The 22,175-nt window shown below is 50.8% G+C and overlaps 1 protein-coding gene across 1 annotated transcript in view; it reads right to left on the bottom strand.

Moving 5' to 3' along the window:
* LOC135892661 (IgGFc-binding protein-like) overlaps positions 1-22,162 on the bottom strand; it is a 108,467-nt gene extending 86,305 nt beyond the window's left edge. The window contains exons 1-3 of the mRNA XM_065420456.1: positions 22,108-22,162; positions 12,460-13,725; positions 6,801-8,072 (exon numbers count right to left, since the gene is read on the bottom strand). Coding sequence (XP_065276528.1) covers positions 6,801-8,072; positions 12,460-13,725; positions 22,108-22,162 — 2,593 coding nt within the window. The remainder of the gene's footprint in view (positions 1-6,800; positions 8,073-12,459; positions 13,726-22,107) is intronic.
* Between the last annotated feature and the right edge of the window lie 13 nt (positions 22,163-22,175).

Below are 22,175 nucleotides of genomic sequence, written 5' to 3'. Positions count from 1 at the left end.
GAACAAGTGTACCACGTCAATCTTCTAAAGCCTTGGCGTACTCAAGAAGTGTGTGTAGTTGCCCGAAAGGACCCACCTCAGGAAAACAAAACCCCCGAGCAGGTGAGGGTGTCTCCCGATTTAACATCAGCCCAAAGAGAGGAGGTGTCTGAGATGATCAACTGGAACCAAGACGTATTCTCGTCTCGGCCCGGTCGAACAACTGAGACATACCATCACATCATTACAAACCCTGGGTGCCAGCGGCCAAAAGAGAAGAAATCAGAGCAGAAGTAAAGAAAATGCTGGAGTTAGGAGTAATCGAAGAGTCCCACAGTCAGTGCCTGATCGTGCTAGTACCCAAACCAGATGGATCCACAAGATTCTGCAATGACTTCCGTCAGCTGAATGAGGTGTCCCAGTTCAACGCATATCCTATACCCCGCATAGACGAGTTAGTGGACTGATTGGGAAATGCCCGGTTCCTGACCACTCTAGACTTAACTAAAGGGTATTGGCAGATTCCCCTTGCTGAAGATGCAAAGGAGAAGACCACTTTCTCCATGCCAGAGGGCCTTTTTCAATATACAGTCCTTCCGTTCAGTCTCCATGGGGCCCCAGCTACCTTTCAGCGCCTCATGGATAAGCTATTGCACCCCCATACCAGTTATGCGGCCGCCTACATGGACAATGTGATTATTCATACCTTGGACTGGGAATCCCTCCTGGAAAAGGTGGAAGCTGTCCTAGATACCATAAGGCGCGCTGGCCTTACCGCAAATCCTGCCAAGTGCGCCATAGGGTTAACGGAGGCTAAATATCTGGGCTACATTGTGGGGTGAGGCATCGTGAAACCCCAACTTAATAAACTAGAGGCCATCCAAAACTGGCCCCAACCGGTTCGCAAGAAACAAGTCCGGGCATTTTTGGGAGTCGTGGGGTACTATCGACGCTTTATCCCCCATTTCGTCACAATGGCGAAGGGAGAACTGCAGCCCCAGATGGGTCAGGAGAGGGAAAAACAAAAACCGCCTCCCTGGGGCCCTCATAAAAGGAAAATGAGGCAACCCTGGGGGCGGCAGCAACAGGAGGAGGGAAGGAAGAAAGGGTAAGGACAGTAGCAGGGGCTGGAACGGGGTCAGGGAAAGGGACAGGACACAGACCTAGGACAGGAACAGGATCAGGGCAGGGGACAGGGACAAATTCTGGGGCCCAAGTCGCAAGACCACCGGGACACAGCACCTCTCACCCCGGCGTGGTCGTCAAAGGGGCAGCAAGGGATTGGGGCACCCCCACAGCTCTAGGCTCAGGTGCCCCACTAAACGAGGCACCCACAATTACAGGACTGGGGGGGGGGCGAGGGCTGCCACCCCGCATCATAAGGAAGGGTACCCATGGGCTCAGAGCCCAGCCACTCGGCGTCAGCCATCACTTCACTGGGCACGGTGGCAGCAGCGGGATTACCAATCGCAGCCAGGCAGATGGTCAGGTCCCAGGGCATTGCAGAGGCCAAAACAGGGGCAACCACCTGAGATAGAGGAAAAGGGGGAGGGAGGGGCGACAGATTGCAAGCGCCCTGACCGAGGCCCTCTAGCAGGGAGGCGTCCACTTCCTCAGTGGTTGTGGTCAAGCCCAGGGCCTCGATCTTGTCAAAAATAGAGGCAAAGTCCCCACCCGCCTCTATGAGGTCCCCCTCAACAGCAGCCGGGGCAGTAGCCACTTCGGCGCCTACAGGGGGCACAGATGGCAAAGAGGCAGGGGGGACACCTTCCGTAACTCCCTCAGGGAGGGACTCCATGAGAGAGGTGGTACTACCCACCTCGGTGGCTGCAGTGACCTCTGCCAACTCCAACCGGTGAGCATCAGCAGGGGAGACAGCGGAAAACCCAGCGCCAGTAACCCCCTTCATAGTTTTACAGGGGGTCCCTTCCCCCTTGCCAATGAGGGGGGGTGCTGGGCCTGCATTCCCTGCTTTACGGTGCCTCCCTCGCACGAGCTCCCAGATCCCCGAACAGGGGGGCTGGCCAGCCGGGTCAGAGCCAGGGAGCGAGGGCAATGACGGGAGGGTAAGGGAAGACAAGGGCAGGACAGCAGGGCAAGGGACAGACTCCCCCTGAGGCAAGCCCCGCTCGATTTCAGCTACCGGCCCTGCCACTCGCTCTTCTGCGGGCCCTGGTCTACTAATACCATTCCCAGCGGCGGAGCCCGCACACTGATCTGGGCACGTTGGAGGGGGGGCCTCCCCCGAGACCCGAGTAGAGTTAACAACGGTCACGGATGGAGGAGGGGCGACCCCAGGGACCGGGCGATCAGGGCCGCTGGCAATGGTCGAGCCGACGCCCTTCCGGGTATCGGGAGTCCCAGATGCCCCTCCAAGCTGGGCCAGGGGGCAGTCCCTCCGGACCTGCCCCACCACCCAGCAGAGAAAGCACTGGGCCTCCCCCGAAGAATAGTAGACCAGGTACTGGGCCCCTCGATGGGGCACCAGAAAGGACCCCTCCAGAGCCCCTCCGTCACGTGCCGCCAGTGGCACTTGAACCTGCACCTACAGGCGGAACGATAAAACATGGCAGAGGGCGGGGTCCTTACAGCCCAACCGAAGGGGGCTGAGGACAGACAGGGGCTTCCCCAGGGTGGAGAGGAATGGCAAAAGGGCGGCATTGGGGAGGAAGGGAGGAACAGAGGAGAAAACCACCCGTACTCCCAGAGCCTCCAAAGGCTCAAGGGGGACATGAACGCCCCCCACCGCCAAGCCCCTCTCCACTGCCTCCTGGGCAGCAGCCTCTGCCGCCAGGAAGAACACCACCTTCCCAAACATCTTAGAGGCCGCTACCATGCCTGGGGGCCCCACCACCCGTGCCAATGCCCGCATGTAGGTCTCTACGTGGGACAAGGCTAACACCAGGAGGCAACACACCCTGTGCTCCCTAGTGAGGGTGGGAAAGGGGCCCCGGCCGCCGGGAATGGTATTCCGGGAGACGGCTGGAGCAGATGGCGAGGCGGCGAGCGGAGGGGGTTGCAGCAACCTGGGCGTACGCCCTGGGGGCCGAGGAAGCGGCACCTCCAGGGCTGGTGGAAGGAACAACGCGTCGGGGAAAAAGAGGGCCTGCGGCCGTTGACGGGATCACAGCGGGAAAAGGAACCACTGCCATGGGTGAGTTCGCCTTCCGGGCACAGCCCTTGCCCTTCTTCGTCTCCCAGCCCTTCCCACCGGCCAAGGGAGTGGTCTCAGAAGCGGAGGCGGCAGAGGTCGCAGCAGCAGCAATGGAGTCCCTATCCGAGCCCGCCGCCGTCAGTGCCTAAGTGGCAGCGATGGCAGGCAACCCGGCAGCGGCAGTCGAGGCAGCCATCACAAGGGAAGGTGGGAAGGGAGACTAAAGGGGAGTCGCAGGGGTGACCAGGGAAGTCCCATCCCCCGAATCACCCACCACGGTAAAGGAGGGATAGGGACAGCCACTTAAGGCAGGAAACAAAGGGAACGAAGGGAAGGAAGGGGTGGAAGGGAGGGAGGAAGGGGGGAACGGCTACCACACACCCCGCTAGGCTGAAAGCAGGGCAGGAGGGCACCAACAGAAAGGGACGCAGAAAAACAAGGAACACAACTCCCAGCACAGGATGAAGAAACCAGCTCCCCCAGCTGCACGAAGGAAAAGGGGGGAAAACTAAAGAATCATGAAGGAGTGTGCATCAGTGAAGGGAATAACTGAAGAGGGAAGGGGAATCCCAAGTGCCGAAAATAGAAAGTGGGCACGCAGGCAAGAGGTTAAACCGGGAGGGGGGGCGAACAGCAAGGGACTGGAATGAAGGGTGGGGGAGGACGAGTATGCCAGAGGCAAGGAACAAAAAACAGGGTGGGCTCAAAAGCAACCAAACCAAAAAAAAAAAAAAAAAAAAGGAGATGGGGCTGGCATCAACGCCTGCACCATGGGACAGGGGCAGGGCAAACAAACCAACCAAGGACAACAAAGGAAAAAGCTCCACAAAAAGCAGGGCAGGGCAAAACAGAGCAAACAGGATGGCCAGAAGTGGAACGGGTGGGGCAGGCAGCAAAGGGAAAGGGGGCAAACAGCTGCAAGGACAGGGCAGAGGGCGAAGCAGCAGGAAAGGGAGCCCACCAGCCAAATGCAGCAGGGGAGGGAGGGCAAGTCCAAGGGAGGGAAGAGGCCACGTGCATCCACGGGCGCCCGAAAAACAAGTGCCCCCTCGCTGCTGATACTGTCCCAAGATGGGAAAAATGACAGAGCAAACTGCTGGGCTGGGGAGTGGAGAACAGAGCCAGATGGTGATTAGGAAAGTGGAGGGGTAGTGGTGGCAGTAGGGGAGTGGACAGACCAGTGGGAGGGCTCCACGCCACTCCCCCAGCTCCCCACTACAACGGCACCTCCCACCACAGAAGCAAGGATGTTACAAACCCCCACCACAAAGCAGGGCCTCCTCCACTCCCTCCTCAGCTCCAGCAGCAGCAACAGGCTCTCCAGCAGCAAGGGCAGCAGCAACCCAGCCAGGAGAGGCCCCAAAAATGATGGAAAAAGTGGGGCCTTGCACTCGTCTCTGAGGGTCAAACCAGCAGGGTCCTCTCCACAGTAGCAGTAGCAGCCGGGGGGCAACCGGCCAGCAGGACAGCCTCAAAAGAGTAGAAGGCAGGTAGATCAGCCTCAGTCTGTTGAGATCCTGGAGATGGGTGGGCGGAGACCACCCACTAGTAAAGCACCTCCCCCAGCCTAAGGGGAGAATCCACAAGGTCCGGAAGCTCAATTAAGTACAGGGGACAACTAAAGATATAACAGCCACCCTGTTCTGCTATTCACAACTGAAGCTCAACAATAGGGTTACCATATTTCCACAATCAAAAAAGAGGACACGGGGTGGAGGAGCCCCGCGCTAGCCCCGCCCCTGCCCTGCCCCGCCGCCATCCACTCCCTCCCACTTCCCACCCCCTGACTGCCCCCCTCAGAACTCCCAACCCCCCGCTCCTTGTCCCCTGACTGCCCCCTCCTGGGACCCCTGCCACTAACTGCCCCCTAGGACCCCACCCCCTATCTAAGCCTCCCTGCTTCTTGTCCCCTGACTGCCCCCTCCTGAGAACCCCCCACCCTAACTGCCCCCCTAGGACCCTACCTGTCCCCTGACTGCCCCGACCCTTATCCACACCCCCACCCCATATTCACACCCCGCCCCCAGACAGACCCCCGGGACTCCCATGCCCTATCCAACTGCTCCCCGCCCCCTGACAGGACCCCCAGAACTCCAACCCCCTCTGCTCCCTGCCTGCCTCGACCCCTCTCCACACCCCTGCCCCATATCCACACCCCCTCCCCCAGACAGACCCCCGGGACTCCCACACCCTATCCAACTGCTCTCTGCCCCCTGACAGGACCCCCAGAACTCCCGACCCATCCAACCCCCTCTGCTCCCTGCCTGCCTCGACCCCTCTCCACACCCCTGCCCCATATCCACACCCCCTCCCCCAGACAGACCCCCGGGACTCCCACGCCCTATCCAACTGCTCTCTGCCCCCTGACAGCCCCCCCAGAACCCCTGACCCATCTAATCCCCCCTGCTCCCTGTCCCTGACTGTCCCAATCCCTCTCCACACCCCTGCCAGCCCCTCCGAACTCCCGACCCATCCAATCCCACCTCCCTGTCCCCTGACCAGGGCCGGCTTTATCAAGAGCCCAGGAATCGGGCTGCGCTCCGGCCGGGGTCGCGGGGCTTGGGGCCGGGCCGGAGGTGCTTGGCCGGAACTGGGGCCGCCGCCCTGGGGCCAAGCTGGGCCGGAGCCACTGGGGCCGGGGCCAGCGCGCTTGGCCGGAACCGGGGCCAGCGCCCCGGGTCCCGAGCCGAGCCGGGCCGGAACCGCTGGGGCCAGGGCCGGAGCCGCTGGGGCCAGGGCTGGGGGTGCTCGGCCGGGCCGGAGCCGCTGGGGTCAGGGCCAGAGCCGCTGAGGCCAGGGCCGGGGGTGCTCGGCCGGCGCCCCTTGGCCGGAACCGGGGCTGGTGCCCCGGGGCCCGAGCCGAGCTGGGCCGGAGCCGCTGGGGCCGGGGCCAGGGGTGCTCAGCCAGCGCCGCTCGGCCGGAACCGGGGCCAGTGCCCAGGGGCCCGAGCCGAGCCGGGCCAGAACTGCTGGGGCCGGGGCCAGGGCCAGAGCCGCTGGGGCCGGGGTCGGAGCCGGGGGTGCTCGGCCGACGCCGCTCGGCTGGAACCAGGGCTGGGGCCCGGGCCTGAGCCGCTGGGGCCGGCCGGGGCCGGAGGGACCCGCTCGGCCGGGGCCGGACTGGGTTGCGCCGCGCCTCCCCGGAGCCCTCCTCCTCGCATCCTCCCCGCCAGCTTACCTGCTGCTGCCCGTCTGCCCCTGCTTGTTTTCAGACTTCCCGCGAACATCTGATTCGTGGGAAGCAGGGGAGGGGGAGGAGCAGGGGGGCGGAGCATTCAGGGGAAGGGAGGAGGGGAAAGACAACTGCGGGGCCGGGGGCGTGCTAAGGCTGCAGGGGATGGGGGGAGCTGGGAAGGGGCTTTGGCTGCCGAGCGGCGCTTGGCCGCTGCTTTTCGATCTATAAATAGCCGATGGGGGAAATCCCGGACATTTTTAGATTTTTAGAAATCCCCCCCGGATGGCTATTTATAGACCGAAAAGCCGGACATGTCTGGGGAAATCCGGACATATGGTAGCCCTACTCAACAGTGCAGAGACTCTGACCCAACAAGTCTTTTCATCTTTCAAGCTGAAATTCTGTAATATTATGGGTTGGGGTTCAAGGCTAAATAAAGGTGTTGAGAGACTGAGAAGTGGGAAAAGGCATAACTAAAACTACTTTACTCACTGCTTGCACCAATAGCTGGTGAGCCATACCCAGATCTGGATGCAATTCCAATGCTCAGAAGCCCAAAAGGAGTTGTGGGGTGCTCCATGGTTTCTCTCTTAAACCCGTTGCCAAGGTTGTATTCAGCCCAAGAGAACCCTGTGCCTGGAATTGGCCTCCATGCAATGTTTCCCAAGGGTTCCTTATCAATGGTGATGCCACCAGATTCTGATGTTTTGGCTGTTATCATTGCATAGTTATCATACTGGTCCTGTCCATGTATGTTATAGGTCTGGCAATAGCCAGAGACATCTGGGATCATCAGGAGGAAGGGATCATACACGATTTTCCCTTTGCTTCCACCAGCACAGAAGAAGACGACTTGGATCCCAGCACTAGCAGAGATGTACAAGGGATTAGGGAATTTGATTTCAAATGTCACAACCTGCCCAGCAACCAGGTCCTTAGTGGCTCTCACCCTCCCAGACTGATAATCAATGCGAGTGTGTTGGGAAGCAGCCACATACACCAGATCAAATTTGGGCTGGAAGGATAAAGGAGGTACGATGAATGTGGTGCCCCAGCCAGACACCGGCAGGAGCTGCTCACTCATGTAGTCACATTTGGTGTGCTTTGCAACACATACGTGTCCACTATAGATGGCCACGGGATTCTGGGACACAATCCTGGTGCCGGATAAGTCATCATGGCTTTGCAGTTGCACGGCCTGGTAAGCTCCAAGTGGGATGACTAGTTTTCTCCCTGCTCTGTAGGTTTCTCCTTGGAAAGTGACAGCCCCTTTGAGGTAAACTTCAACAATGGTGGGATCCTTCCAGGCTACTACAGCAAATTGCTTATCAAGACCATCTGGATTCCCCAGTGGAGTCACCACATAGTACTCTGTCCCGAGCCTCTGCACAGGGTACACTACAGTGGTATCAGCTGTATAGCGCTTATAGTTCAGAGCGAGGATGGAGATCTCATGGTCAGCCTGGATGATGACCGTGTGGTCAAATGTGTTGCTTCCAGCCAGCTCCACAAACGCTGGGATCATCACAGATACTGTCTGTTCAGGATTTGCAGTGATATTGACCGAAAAATCTGCTTTATTTACTGACACGGTGACGAACGTCCCAGAGATGTAGCCAGTGATGAACAACTTGAAATCTGTATTGCCATACCTTGATAAGTGATTCTGCATGAAGACTGTGATAAATTCTGTCCCTTGGGGGCCTGAGCAAGAGGTACTGGGAAGATATGGAGGTTGAACAGTAGGGGCAGCACCAGAAATGCCTAGATTTGAGGAGATAAATACAAAAGAGCATCACAAACCAGAACACCAACATTTTACGAGACCTGCTCTTGTCGTTTGGTGCCAGCCTTCCTAGGACTGATAACAAGGAGCACAGACTCAGGAATGGGAGTCGGGCTCCTGGCTTCTGGGAGTGAATGTCATTGGTACATTTTACAAGGCCAGCTGTACCTCCATCTCTTCCTCTCGTCTCTCATATTCACCCCCCAGACAAATATGAGACCTAGCACTGTCTACATGAGGACTTAGGTCAGCTTATCTATGAGACTCAGGAGTGAGGATTTTTCACATCCCTGACTGACGTAGTTAAACTGGCCTGACTCTCTAGCATAGACCAGGCCTTGGAGTGTCTTACCTTTTGTCTCAGGGTCCATCCACATTTCTCCTGAGAAGTGCATTTCCCCCAACCTCAACTGATTTTCCTGGGCAGCCAAACTTCACCCTAGTCTACACACAGTGGTTGTCCCAGTATAACTATTTTGCTTAGGGGGGTGATTTTATACAAATAGAGTTATATGAATATAATCCCTGTTTGGAGCCAGTTATACTTATATAAAGATGCCTAAAGTCCTGTCTACATGAGAAAGTTTCACCAGTTGTACAATATAGTTATACAGGTATTATTTTACTGGTATAACGCGCCAGTGTGGACACCAGTATTCCAGAACATGGCTGCTACTCTGAAACCTATCTTCTTTCAATTTCATTTACACCCCTTCCCAAGCGACATTAGCTAATCCAAAAAAGGATGCTCTATAAGGCCATGTTTACACTACAGATTTCAGCCTGCATAGCTGTGTTAGTCAGGAGTAGGAAGAGGTGTCATACTTGACGAATATAGCTATGCCAGCACAAGCCTCTAGTGTAGATACAATTTATGCCAACAAAACTGCACTTTTGCTGCTACAGGTTATTTCACTTGGGCCAGATTTACACTACTATGATTGGTCTACACTAGAAAATTAGATTGACCCAGCTATGTCTCTCGGGGTATGAAAAATCCACACCCCTGAGCAACATACTTAAGGCAACTTAAGTCCCTGTGTAGACAGTGCTAGGTTGATAACAGTGGGAGAACCCCTCCCATTGCTGTTGATCTACACGGTGCCACTGTAGTGTTTTAAGTGTAGACATCGCTGAGTGTAGTGTGGAGATTAGAGTTTAAAGTGTAGAATTTTGCTGGCATAAGTGTATCAGCTTGAGTGTACAAAAATCACACCCCCTAATTGATCCAGCTATGCCAGCAAAAACCCCAGTTTAGACTCACTTTGTACTGGCAAGATTCCTTTTGCCTGAATAGCTTGTTTTAACAAAAAATATTTTTAACAAAAAATATGTTGCTCAGGAAGGTGGTTTAACTAAACCAACAAAAGAACTCCTTTTGCCAATATAAGCGGCATCACCACTAGGGGGTTTGCCAGTATGGCTAGACTGGCATAACTGCACCGAAAAAGCTTGTGTTGTCCAGTAGCCCAAGGGCTAGTCTGTAACAAGCTACAGCACTGTTTTGTTGGTGTAATCCGGGTCCATCCTAGGAGTTCTTCACTAGTATAGCATACTGGTACAGCTATACCAGCAAAGTGCTCCTAGTGTAGACCTTGACTAAGAGTGTCTATTCAGGGGGTTATACCAGTATAACTTTATTGGTTTATATTCAAATCTCAGGTTATACCGAAAAATCCTGTGTAGACAAGTCCTTATGCTAGTAAAGCTTATTTTTTGCCCAGATACTTGTACTAGTACTGCCCTTTGGGTGTCACTGTTATAGCTGTAAAAAGTTGCTTCAGACCAGTATAGCTTATTCCCTTTCCTGTATAGAAATAGCTGCATGCTACATGCCTGAGATATCCACCCAATAATTCCTGCATCATGTGGCTGAGTCAGATTCCCTCTTCCGCATACATTTGTGTGTATGCCCTTTGCAGATGACAATAGACTGAGAGGCGTGGTAGATACGCTGGAGGGTAGGGATAGGATACAGAGGGACCTAGACAAATTAGAGGATTGGGCCAAAAGAAATCTGATGAGGTTCAACAAGGACAAGTGCAGAGTCCTGCACTTAGGATGGTAGAATCCCATGCACTGTTACACACTAGGGACCGAATGGCTAGGCAGCAGTTCTGCAGAAAAGGACCTAGGGGTTACGGTAGACGAGAAGCTGGATATGAGTCAACAGTGTGCCCTTGTTGCCAAGAAGGCTAATGGCATTTTGGGCTGTATAAGTAGGGGCATTGCCAGCAGATCGAGGGACGTGATCGTTCCCCCCTATCTGACATTGGTGAGGCCTCATCTGGAGTACTGTGTCCAGTTTTGGGCCCCACACTACAAGAACGATGTGGAAAATTGAAAAGAGTCCAGCAGAGGGCAACAAAAATGATGAGGGGTCTGGAGCACATGACTTATGAGGAGAGGCTGAGGGAACTGGGATTGTTTAGTCTGCAGAAGAGAAAAATGAAGCGGGATTTGATAACTGCTTTCAACTACCTGAAAGGGGGTTACAAAGAGGATGGATCTAGACTGTTCTCAGTGGTAGCAGATGACAGAACAAGGAGTAATGGTCTCAAGTTGCAGTGGGGGAGGTTTAGGTTGGATATTAGGAAAAACTTTTTCACTAGGAGGATGGTGAAGCACTGGAATGGGTTACCTAGGGAGGTGGTGGAATCTCCTTCCTTAGAGGTTTTTAAGGTCAGGCTTGACAAAGCCCTGGCTGGGATGATTTAGTTGGGGATTGGTCCTGCTTTGAGCAGGGGGTTGGACTAGATGACCTCCTAAGGTCCCTTCCAACCCTGATAGTCTATGATTCTATGGACTCTGCCCCCTTCATTGAATGTTTTGATGATGAATGTACACTCCAGAACACCACTTTTCATCCAAGCCCTGGTCTACACACAGATTTTGTACTGATATAACTATGTTGGTTAGGGCTGTTATGCCAAATTAGTAATACCAACCCCTAATGTGGACACAGTTCTTTCAACATGAAGGTGTCTTGCTCCTCGTCTACGCTACAAAGTTTTGCAAGCATAGCTGTCAGTTAGAAATGTGAAAAAAAAAATCACACCACTATGCTAACAAAACGCTAGTGTAGACTTACAACTATGCCAACAGAAGAGTGCTTCTGTTTGCATAGCTAATGTTATTCAGAAAGGTGGTAAAGCAGATCTCTTTCTGCTGCTTTACCACTAGGGGTCTCTTCCAACATAGCTATACTAGTCAAGGCGCTGTAATGTAGACAAGCTTATGCAGTTATTCCCTTTCCCTGACAAGAAACTGGGATAATCACCTTTATACTGACATAACTGTATCCACACTAGGGAGGTTGTGTTTCTTTAGCTATACCAGTATAAAGTGGTACAACCAGTTTGGGCAATCTAGGAGAATGGTTGGGGCTACTGTCTGGGTGGTTTGGTCCATATCATTTTAATGATTCTCATTTGTGATTCTTATTGACGTATCTCCATGGCAGAAAAGGGGGACCAGTTTCCCTCCTGCTTCACAGGGGATTTGTTTACCAGACACCCCCTGCAGCTTCAAAATATACTTGGAGCAGAGGACACAAAAATCATATTTCAGTTACGTATCAAAATGTACATTTGGTATCTATTTTTTTAGTGATCTAGTGCTCAGAGCTTGAGCTGACTGTATTTACTAGACTGTATTAGTAGGAGCATTGCCAGCAGATCGAGGGAAGTGATTATTCCCCTCTATTTGACACTGGTGAAGCCACACCTGGAGTATTGTGTCCATTTTTGGTCTCCTCACTACAGAAGGGATGTGGACAATTTGGAGAGAGTCCAGCGGAGGGCAACGGAAATTATTAGGGGCTTGAGATACATGATTTATGAGGAGAGGCTGAGGGAACTGGGGTTATTTAGTCTGAAGAAGAGAAGAGTGAGGGGGGATTTGATAGCAGCCTTCAACTACCTGAAGAGGATGGAGCTCGGCTGTTCTCAGTGGTGGCAGACGACAGAACAAGAAGCAATGGTCTCAAGTTTCAGTGGGGGAGGTCTAGGTTGGCTATTAGGAAACACTATTTCACTAGGAGGGTGGTGAAGCCCTGGAATGGGCTACCTAGGGAGGTAGTGGAATCTCCTTCCTTAGAGGTTTTTAAGGCCCGGCTTGACAAAGCCTTGACTGGGATGATTTAGTTGGTGTTGGTCCTGCTTTTAGCAGGGGATTGGACTAGATGACCTCCTGAGGTCTCTTCCAACTCTAATATTCTATGACTGAAAGGCAGGTCTCCTGGGTTCTATCCTTTGACTCTGAGAGGAGTGTTGTCCAATGGAGGGGTTGGGAAGGAAGGGAACAGGGAAAGATGGTGGAAGGCAGGCTGGGAGGGTGAGAGACTATCACATATATTGTACTTACCACCAATAGCTGTGGAGCCATACCCAGCCTTGTCTTTAATCCCAACACTCAGGACACCAAATGGGGAGCTGGGGTTCTCTATGGTGTGGTTGCTAAACCCACTTCTCAAGTTGTATGTAGTCCAAGAATATGCTGTGCCTGGAATAGGCCTCCACTGAGTAATACGCAGTGGTTCTGCATCAATAGTAACATCAGCAGTCTCGGCCATCTTGGCTACAATCACAGCATAGTTCTCAAACAGGTCCTGTCCATGGATGTTATAGGTCTGGCAGTAGCCAGAGACATCTGGGATCATCAGGAAGAAGGGATCGTACACAATTTTCCCTTTGCTCCCACCAGTGCAGAAGAAGGCGACTTGGATCCCAGCACTAGCAGAGATGTACAAGGGATTAGGGAATTTGATTTCAAATGTCACAACCTGCCCAGCAACCAGGTTCTTTCTGGCACTCACCCTCCCAGACTGATAATCAATGCGAGTGTGTTGGGAAGCAGCCACATACACCAGGTCAAATTTGGGCTGGAAGGATAAAGGAGGTACGATGAATGTGGTGCCCCAGCCAGATACCGGCAGGAGCTGCTCATTCACGTAGTCACATTTGGTGTGCTTTGCAACACATATGTGTCCGCTATAGACGGCCACAGGATTCTGGGACACGATCCTGGTGCCGGATAAGTCATCACGGCTTTGCAGCTGGACGGCCTGGTAAGCTCCAAGTGAGATGACCAGTTTTGTCCCTGCTCTGTAGGTTTCTCCTTGGAAAGTTACAGCCCCTTTGAGGTAAACTTCAACAATGGTGGGATCCTTCCAGGCTACTACAGCAAATTGCTTATCGAGACCATCTGGATTCCCCAGTGGAGTCACCACATAGTACTCTGTCCCGAGCCTCTGCACAGGGTACACTACAGTGGTATCAGCTGTATAGCGCTTATAGTTCAGAGCGAGGATGGAGATCTCATGGTCAGCCTGGACAATGACAGTGTGGTCAAATGTGTTGCTTCCAGCCAGCTCCACAAACGCTGGGATCATCACAGATACTGTCTGTTCGGGATTTGCAGTGATATTGACCGAAAAATCTGCTTTATTTACTGACACGGTGACGAACGTCCCAGAGATGTAGCCAGTGATGAACAACCTGAAGTCTTTACCGCCATAACTTGGGAAGTGATTCTGCATGAAGACTGTGATAAATTCTGTCCCTTGGGGGCCTGAGCAAGAGGGATCTGGAATTTCTACAGATGACACTGCGATGGAGATATTAGCAAAATCTGTAGAGACAGAAAGACGGAGATAGGCATAAAACCCTGCCCCAATTCTGTCCACTCCCACCTTATGAGACACCCTGTTTTTATTCAGTATCAATTTTATTATGGAGACTTTATTAGCACAGTATTCCAACCCCAAACATGAAAAAATCATGAGTCATCTTCCAAAAAAACATGAGATTTGGCTTCAAATCCTTACTTGGTTTGTTTTTAAATAATTTCAGTGCTCTGTTTCTCTGCCTTCTGTTTTCTGAACATGAGGTCACACTTTTTCCAATGTTTTATTCACAATCACTTTTTTTAAATGGAAGCTGAGATTCTCCTATAATTCACTGATTTCAGTTGCTGGGTCTTTAGAAACCTGTCAAATACTCTTCTGCATGGGCGTGTCGATAGGGGCTAGAGCAGGTTGAAAATGAAACAATCTGACTCGTGGATATTTCCACGACTAAAAGTATCACATTCTCTCTGCCCTACTCAGTCCATTAACTTTGTTCCTTTTCCTGAGTATTCAGACGACTACCTCGCATTCATAAGAATGTTCACAAATTTCCAATGTCTCACAAAGTTGAGTAGGATAAGACTGGCCTAACATGCATGCTCATGACTCTCTCTAGTGTCTCTCTAGTGTCACAGAGGCTACAGGACCTGTTACTGTCTCACAGCTAAAGGAGTTCAAGTGGTACAGGCCTGTGCTCTTGGTACTGAAGGTAAGCAGGCCATTTGTCTGGTTTTAAGCCAGACAGTTCTGTTTCTCTGGGGCTTGTCCTCTATCTGGTACTGAGGCAAAACCAGGTATGGTCTTGTCCAGTATCACAGACTGGGGATGCCATTTTGAAGAGCACACCAGTCCATCCCTGCCAGCGTGACCTCGCATGCACCATGCATGACAAGTCATGGCAGCGGGCCCATGTCATTCCTGGAAGTACCAGAATGTTTGTTATTCTGGGGATGCTCAGTGGCTACCCTAGCTGAAGGTCTAAGGTTTGATCCCCTCCATCAACTACTTGCATATGTGGCTGCTGTTATTTGCCCAAGTCCCGTTCCCCTACCACTCTGAGCCAGTCAGCCCCCTACACACACACAAGAGGCTAGATTTGAAATGGTGCCCAAGAAAGGTGAAAGACCCTTTATCCTATCTCTGATCCAGCCAATCCCCTGAACCTGGGCCAGACTTAAAATTTTGCCCTCGAGGTGAAAGTCCCTATATTCCATTCTCTGAGCCAGCTAATCCCACCCCCCAATCTGGGGCCAAGTTAGAACCAGCACCCTAGAAGCGAGAGGCCCAGTATCCCATTCCATTAGCCCCTGAAATGTTGACCTCAGTATCTTATCTATGATCACTCAGACAGTCAGTGACAACTCTGGGAACAGAGCCAATCACCTGCAATGCTACTGGCCCAAGGTTCCTTCTTTGTCTAGTTCTGCAGCTGCTCCTACCAGCTGGAGTCTCTGGCAATTCGGGCAAGGGGGGAAAGGAGGCACCATCTACTGCCCTCAGACTGGGAAGGGGTTTCTCTTCTGCACAGTTCTGGGCCCAGAGGGTGCTGTGTGGAGTGGTGGCCCCAACTGGGTCCCATTTTGTCCCTACCCCCATCAGAGTCACTGTCCCTATTTTCTCAATTTTGCCTTTTTCACAAGCGTCCTCTATCAGATCATCTACAATCACTCTTCCTTCTCTCGGCAGCAAGGCTAGTCTAAGTCCGCCTTGAAAGGATTAGGTCAAATCCCCTCTACGTGTAACAAAAGGAAATGTACACAGCAGTTCTTTAATCAGCAGCTGACAACAAGAGACAGGTTCCCCCACATACTTCTTCCTGAGACCTTCTCATTCTCATTTTGCCCTTTCCTCGTTTCCTCCCTTGAGGGCCACTCCATCAGGCATTATCTTCAATGGATTATTTACCACTTCCCTCCGCTTCTCTGTTGCTGCTCCCCAGAGGTGTGTCTTTGGTCATCTTCATTTTCCCCCTCTGCTCTCTAGGGCCCAGGTTTTTACAGGTGAAATTTAGGCATTGCCTAGAGATCTAAGGACTTAGGAACCCATCAACTGTCAATGGGATTTTGGCCCCCTCAGTGCCCAAGTCACTTTAGAAAATGAAATTTAGGCTCCTAAAAAAGTTAGGTGTTGCAATGCTGAGTGCAGCAACACCTAATTACCCTTACAAATCTGGGTCAAGGTGACTATACGAATGCCTGTCACCAAGGCCTCAGAGCACTGCCATGGTGTCTGAGAAAACAGGCACACCCTTGGGTGATATCCTCTGCTCCCATGGTCTTTCCTGTCCCTGCTGTGTTGATGACTCTCATATCTACTTCTACCCCCTTGAACTCTTCACCTTCTCCCCAACCTTGTGTCTCTGTCCTACAGTCCCTTATGGACGTCCTACCATTTCCTTCAACCAAACACAGCATCAATCAAACTCTTTAACAGTCTTCCCACTCTGCCTCCCTGCCCTCCATCACTGCCAACATGTTCATGCAATTCCACACTCACTCAAGCATTCATTAAATTTAATAACAGAGAAGGACCCAAACCAACCCTCCCCTCAACACATACACTCCCAAAGCCTTGAGAAAGTTTATATCCAGCTTTGAATGTTCTGGTTCCAGCATAGCTCTGAGAATAAACTTGCTCCTTCTCTAGCAGCTTCTCTCTGAGGATCTCAAAGGACTTTACAAACATTCATTCATCAAGATGTCACCCCCTTCCTGTAACATAGGGAAGTATTAGCATCTCCCTGTATGGAGAGGGAAACTGAGGCAGTGCCTTGGCCAGGATCACCCACTAGGTCAGTGGCACAGGCAGATGGAATGGGGATGGATCACTTGATGATTACCTGTTCTGTTCATTCCCTTGGAAGCACCTGGCATTGGCCACAGTCAGAAGACAGCATACTGGGCTAAATGGTCCTTTGGTCTGACCCACTATGGCCATTCTTATGTCACAGAAAGGGGGTCTCTCTATATATTAGGAGAGAGACAAATTGGCAGGGACACTGGATTTATGGCGTGTGGTGCACACATCAAGATTTATTATTTTGCACAGAGGCCTAGAGGTCTCTTGCTTTCAGCCTTTTCTCCTCCCCATCTCTTCAAACACAGATGCACCCAACATCCCGTTCTAGATACTGGGCAATGCAGTCCAACTGGTGATTTCCTGTGCTAAGAAGCATTATAATGAGGACCACCACTAGAGGGCACTCAAAGCAGGATGTTCTCATACTATTGCTAAAGCAGAGTCAGTGGACTAGAATTAGCGAGCACGAGCAGCAAATAGATGTTTTGCCCCCACTGCTCCCCTTGGAAGCTCTCAAAACTCCCAACTGGCTTCAAGACTGAATTTGATAAGTTGATGGAGGGGATGGTATGATGGGTCTGCCTACAATGGCATGTAACCGATCTGGGACTGCTAGTGTAACCCACACACCACCTGGGTGTGGTGTTCTGTCCCATCTAGTGGCACCGAGACCACTGAGAGAGAGAGAGAGAGACTGCTTTACAGCCCTAGCTAACAGCCAGTTGGCTTTTAGCTCATGCTGTAGAGCAGGGGTGGACAAACGTTTTGGCCTGAGGGCCACATCGGGGAATAAAAATTGTATGGTGGACCATGAATGCTAACAAAATTAGGGTTGGGGTGCGGGAGGGAGTGAGGGCTCTGGTTAGGGGTTCAGGCTCTGGGGTGGGCTGGGGATGAGGAGTTTGGGGTGCAGGAGGGTGCTCTGGGCTGGGACTGAGGGGTTCGGAGGGCGGGAGGGGGATCAGGGATGGGGCAGGGGTGCAGGAAGGGGTGCAGGTTCCGGCTGGGGATGCGGGCTCTGGGGTGGGGCTAGGGACGATAGGTTTGGGGTGCAGGAGGGTGCTCCATGCTGGGATCAAGGGGTTTGGAGAGCGGGAGGGGGATTAGGGCAGGGGGTTGGGGCGTGGGGAGAGGCCTGGGGTGCAGGCTTTGAGCAGTGCTTACCTCAAGCGGCTCCTGGAAGCAGTGGCATGTCCCTTCTCTGGCTCCTACGCATGGAGCGCCCCCCGACCCTGCTAGAGCACCAGAGTGGGGCCATGCGGCTGCTTCCAGGAGCTGTGTGGCACAGCCACCAACCCGGCACCCCAGCTGGAGCACCGGAGCGGGGCCAAGCTGTGTGGTGCGGCCTCCGACCCAGTGCCCACGCTGGAGCACCAGAGCCCGCGCCTCAGCGGGAGCTCATGGGCTGACTTAAAATGGCTCATGGGCCAGATGTGACCTGCAGGCTGTAGTTTGCCCACCCCTGCTGTAGAGGCTCATGCACTAAGCTGTAGAGGCTCATGCACTAAGCTCCAGAGGTCCCCAGTTTGATCCCACCCCCCAACAACTGGGGTCTGTTGGCATTACAAGTGAGGGCTCATCCAGGATTTCACCTGGGAAGTCTCTGAAGCTCGGGACTCATTTCCTCAGCCAGGGGAAGTATATAACCCACACACCTCCAGGGTGGGGTGTTCTGTCCCATCTCATAGCGCTGAGACCACTTAGAGAGCGATAAAATGAGTTGGCTCTACAGCCTTAGCTAACAGCCAGTTGACTTTTAGCTCATGCTGTAGAGGCTCAAGCACTAAGCTCCAGAGGTTCCCGGTTCGATCCTGCCCGCCGACCACTGGGGTCTGCCGGCATTACACTAGCAGCAAATATCTCCAATAAAGAAAGGTAGGAGAGACATCCTAGAGGCCAAATTTGGGCTGCTAGGAAAGAGATTTAAATCCGGGACTTACATGATAGCATTCTCTGATATGTTTCCAGTTCCACATGCAGGGTCAGTTAGACAGGAAGAACTGCAGGGTCTCAATGCGTGGATGAGACCATGTAGGGAGGAGGGATTTAGGTTTATTAGGAACTGGGGAACCTTTTGGGAAAGAGGGAGCCTAATCAGGAAGGATGGACACTGTTTAAACCAAAATGGAACCAGATTGCTGGCATGTGAAATTAAAAAGGTCATAGAGGAGTTTTTAAACTGAGGGGTGGGGGAAAGCTGACAGGTACTGAGGAGCACACAGTTTGGACAGAGACATCCCTTAGGGGAGGAACTATTAACAGGGATTCTCTATATCCTAATAAAGAGGAGAGGATAGATGTTGATAAAGGACAGGTAGGAACTGAAGAGAAAGAGTCAAACGAAAAAGAGTTCCATTCAATTACATCACATAATGCCAGGCAACTAAACATTGACAAATTTTATAAGTGCTTATATACAAATGCCAGAAGTCTAAATACTAAGATGAGTGAATTTGAGTGTGTGGTATTAAATGAGGATGTTGATATAATAAGCATCACAGAAACATGGTGGAATGATGATAATCAAGAGGACACAGTTTTACTAGGTTACAAAAATTATAGGCATGGCAGAGTAGGTCACGCTGGTGGGGGAGTGGCACTATATGTTAAAAAAAGCACAGAGTCAAATAGAGTAAAAATCTTAAATAAATCAAACAGTATCACAGAATCTCGATGGAGAGAAATTCCATGCTTGAATAATAGGAGTAGGAATACACTACCAACCACCTGGTGACGGTGATTGTGAAATGTTCAGGGAGATTAGAGAAGCTACAAAAACAGAAAAACAAATAAAAATGGGGGATTTCAACTCTCCTCATACTGACTGGGTACATGTCTCCTCAGGACGGGAAGCAGAGATAAAATGTTTAGACACCATTAATGACCGCTCCTTAGAGCAGCTAGTCGTGTAATCCACAAGGGGAGAGGCAATTCTTGATTTAGTCCTAAGTGGTGCATAGGATCTGGTCCAAAAGGTGACTGTAGCTGAACTGCTTGACAATAGCAACAGTATCTAAATTAAATTTAACATCCTTTTGGGGGGTAAAATACCAAAGAAACCCACCACAGTAGCATTTAACGTCAAAAAGAGAAACAACATAAAAATGAGGCGGTTAGTTAAAATGAAGTTAAAAGGAACCGTCACAGGAGTGAAATGCCTGCAAGCTGCATGCAAACTTTTTAAAAACACCATTATAGAGGCAAAAACTATATGTATACCCCTAATAAAAAAACAGCAAGAGGACCAAAAATGCCACCATGGCTATACAGCAGAGTGAAAGAGGCAGTTAGAGACAAAAAGACATCCTTTAAAAATTGGAAGCTGAATCCTACTGAGGAAAATAGAAAAGAGCATAGACTCTGGCAAGTCAAGTGTAAAAGTATAATTAGATAGGCCAAAAAAGAATTTGAAGAACAGCTAGCACACGACAAAAACTAGCAGCAAAAAAATGTTTAAGTACATCAGAAGCATGAAGCCTGCCAAACAATCAGTGGACGATCAAGGTGCTAAAGGAGCACTCAAGGAAGACCAGGCTATTGTAGAGAAGCTAAATGAATTATTTACATCAGTCTTCACTGCAGAGGGTTGGGGAGATTCCCACACATGAGCCATTCTTTTTAGGTGACAAATCTGAGGAACTCTCCAAGATTGAGGTGTCACTAGAGAAGGTGTAACATTCACAGACCTTGGTTGTCGGTGGGTGGGATTGAACCTGGGACCTCTGGAGCTAAAGACACGAGCCTCTACTGCATGAGCTAAAAGCCACTGGACTCTTAGCTCAGGCTGCAGAGCAGACTCCTTAATCTCTAAGTAGTCTCAGTGCCAGTAGATGGGACATAACGCCACACCCAGGAGGTGTGTGGGTACAGAGGTTTTGGAACAAACTGATAAATCAAACAGTAATAAGTCACCAGGACCAGATGGTATTCATCCAAGAGTTCTGAAGGAACTTAAATACGAAACTGCAGAACTACTAACCGTTGTATGTAACCTATAGCTTAAATCAGCCTCTGTACAAGATTACTGGCAGATAGCCAATGTGAGGCCAATTTTTTAGAAGGCCTCCAAAGGCAGCCCTGGCAATTACAGGCTGGTAAGCCTAGCTTCAGTACTGGGAAAATTGGTTGAAACTATAGTAAAGAACAGAATTATCAGATACATAGATGAACATTATATGTTGGGGAAGAGTGACACAGCTTTTTACAAAGGAAATCATGCCTCATCATTCTATTAAAATTCTTTGAGGGGGTCAACAAACATGTGGACAAGGGTGATCCAGTGGATATAGTGTATTTGGACATTCAGAAAGCCTTTGACAAGGTCTCTCACGAAAAGCTCTTAAGCAAAGTAAGCAGTCATGGGATAAAAGGGAAGGTCCTCTCATGGATCAGTAACTGGCTAAAAGATAGGAAACAAAGGGTAGGAAAAAACAGTTTTAATAGTGGAGAGAGGTGAATAGCGGGGTTCCCCATGGATCTCTATTGTGCTGTTCAACATTAGCTAAATTAGCTATTACCACTCAAGAAAGAGATCTTGGAGTCATTGGAAATAATTCTCTGAAAACATCTAGTCAATGTGCAGCAGCAGTCAAAAAAGCTAACAGAAGGTTAGGAGCCATTAGGAAAGGGATAGATAGTAAGACAGAAAATAACATAATGCCACTATATAAAGCCATGGTATGCCCACACCTTGTATACTGTGTGCAGTTCTGGTCATCCCATTCCAAAAATGGTATATGAGAATTGGTAAAAGTACAGAGAAGGGCAACAAAAATGATGAGGTGTATGGAACAACTTCCATATGAGGAGAGAGTAAAAAACTGGGACTTTTCAGCTTGGAAAAGAGATGACTAAGGGGGTGATATGATAGAGGTCTATAAAATCATGAATGGTGTGGAGAAAGTGAAGGAGGAAGTGTTATTGACCCTTTCATAAAATACACAAACCAGAAGTGACCCAATGAAATTAATAGGCAGTGGGTTTAAGACAGACATAAGGAAGTACTTTTTCACACAATGCACAGTCAACTTGTGGAACTTGTTGCCAGGGGATGCTGTGAAGGCCAAAAGTATAACAGGGCTCAATAAAGAACTAGATAAGTTCATGGAGGATAGGTCCCTCAATGCCTACTGGCCAAGATGGTCAGGGACACAACCGTGTGCTCTGGGTGTCCCTAAACCTCTGACTGCCAGAAGCTGGGATTGAATGACAGGGGATGGATCACTCAGTAAATTGCCCTGTTCTGTTTACTCCCTCTGCAGCATCTGGCACCGGCTACTGTCAGAAGAGAGGATACCGGGCTAGGGGGACCATTGATCTAACCCAGTATGGCTGTTCTTATGTCTAGTCCTATTTGTGATGAATTTCTATGAGGTTTTAGCCAATTTGTGATGATATGTGGAAAGAGACAAGGCAAAATCTATGGCTCTGGATGAGCTTTGCTTTAAGATTTGGGTTCATTACTAGTTCCAGCTGCTTCACCACAAAACTCAGGGGGGATAAATGACATGGAAAGGCTGAGCTTCATGCAGAGATGGTTTATATGGAAAGACATAGAAATGTCTGTGATATTGTTGAATACTCACTCCATAGCATGAATATCCAGGCCCAGAGGTGCAGGATGATATTTGCGAACCCCATGGCTAAAAACAGA

Source organism: Emys orbicularis, chromosome 20, assembly GCF_028017835.1.
Source record: "Emys orbicularis isolate rEmyOrb1 chromosome 20, rEmyOrb1.hap1, whole genome shotgun sequence".
In the NCBI taxonomy this organism is placed as follows: domain Eukaryota; kingdom Metazoa; phylum Chordata; order Testudines; family Emydidae; genus Emys; species Emys orbicularis.
The sequence above is the reverse complement of the archived record's forward strand: the minus strand, read 5'-3'. Positions and strand labels throughout refer to the sequence as shown.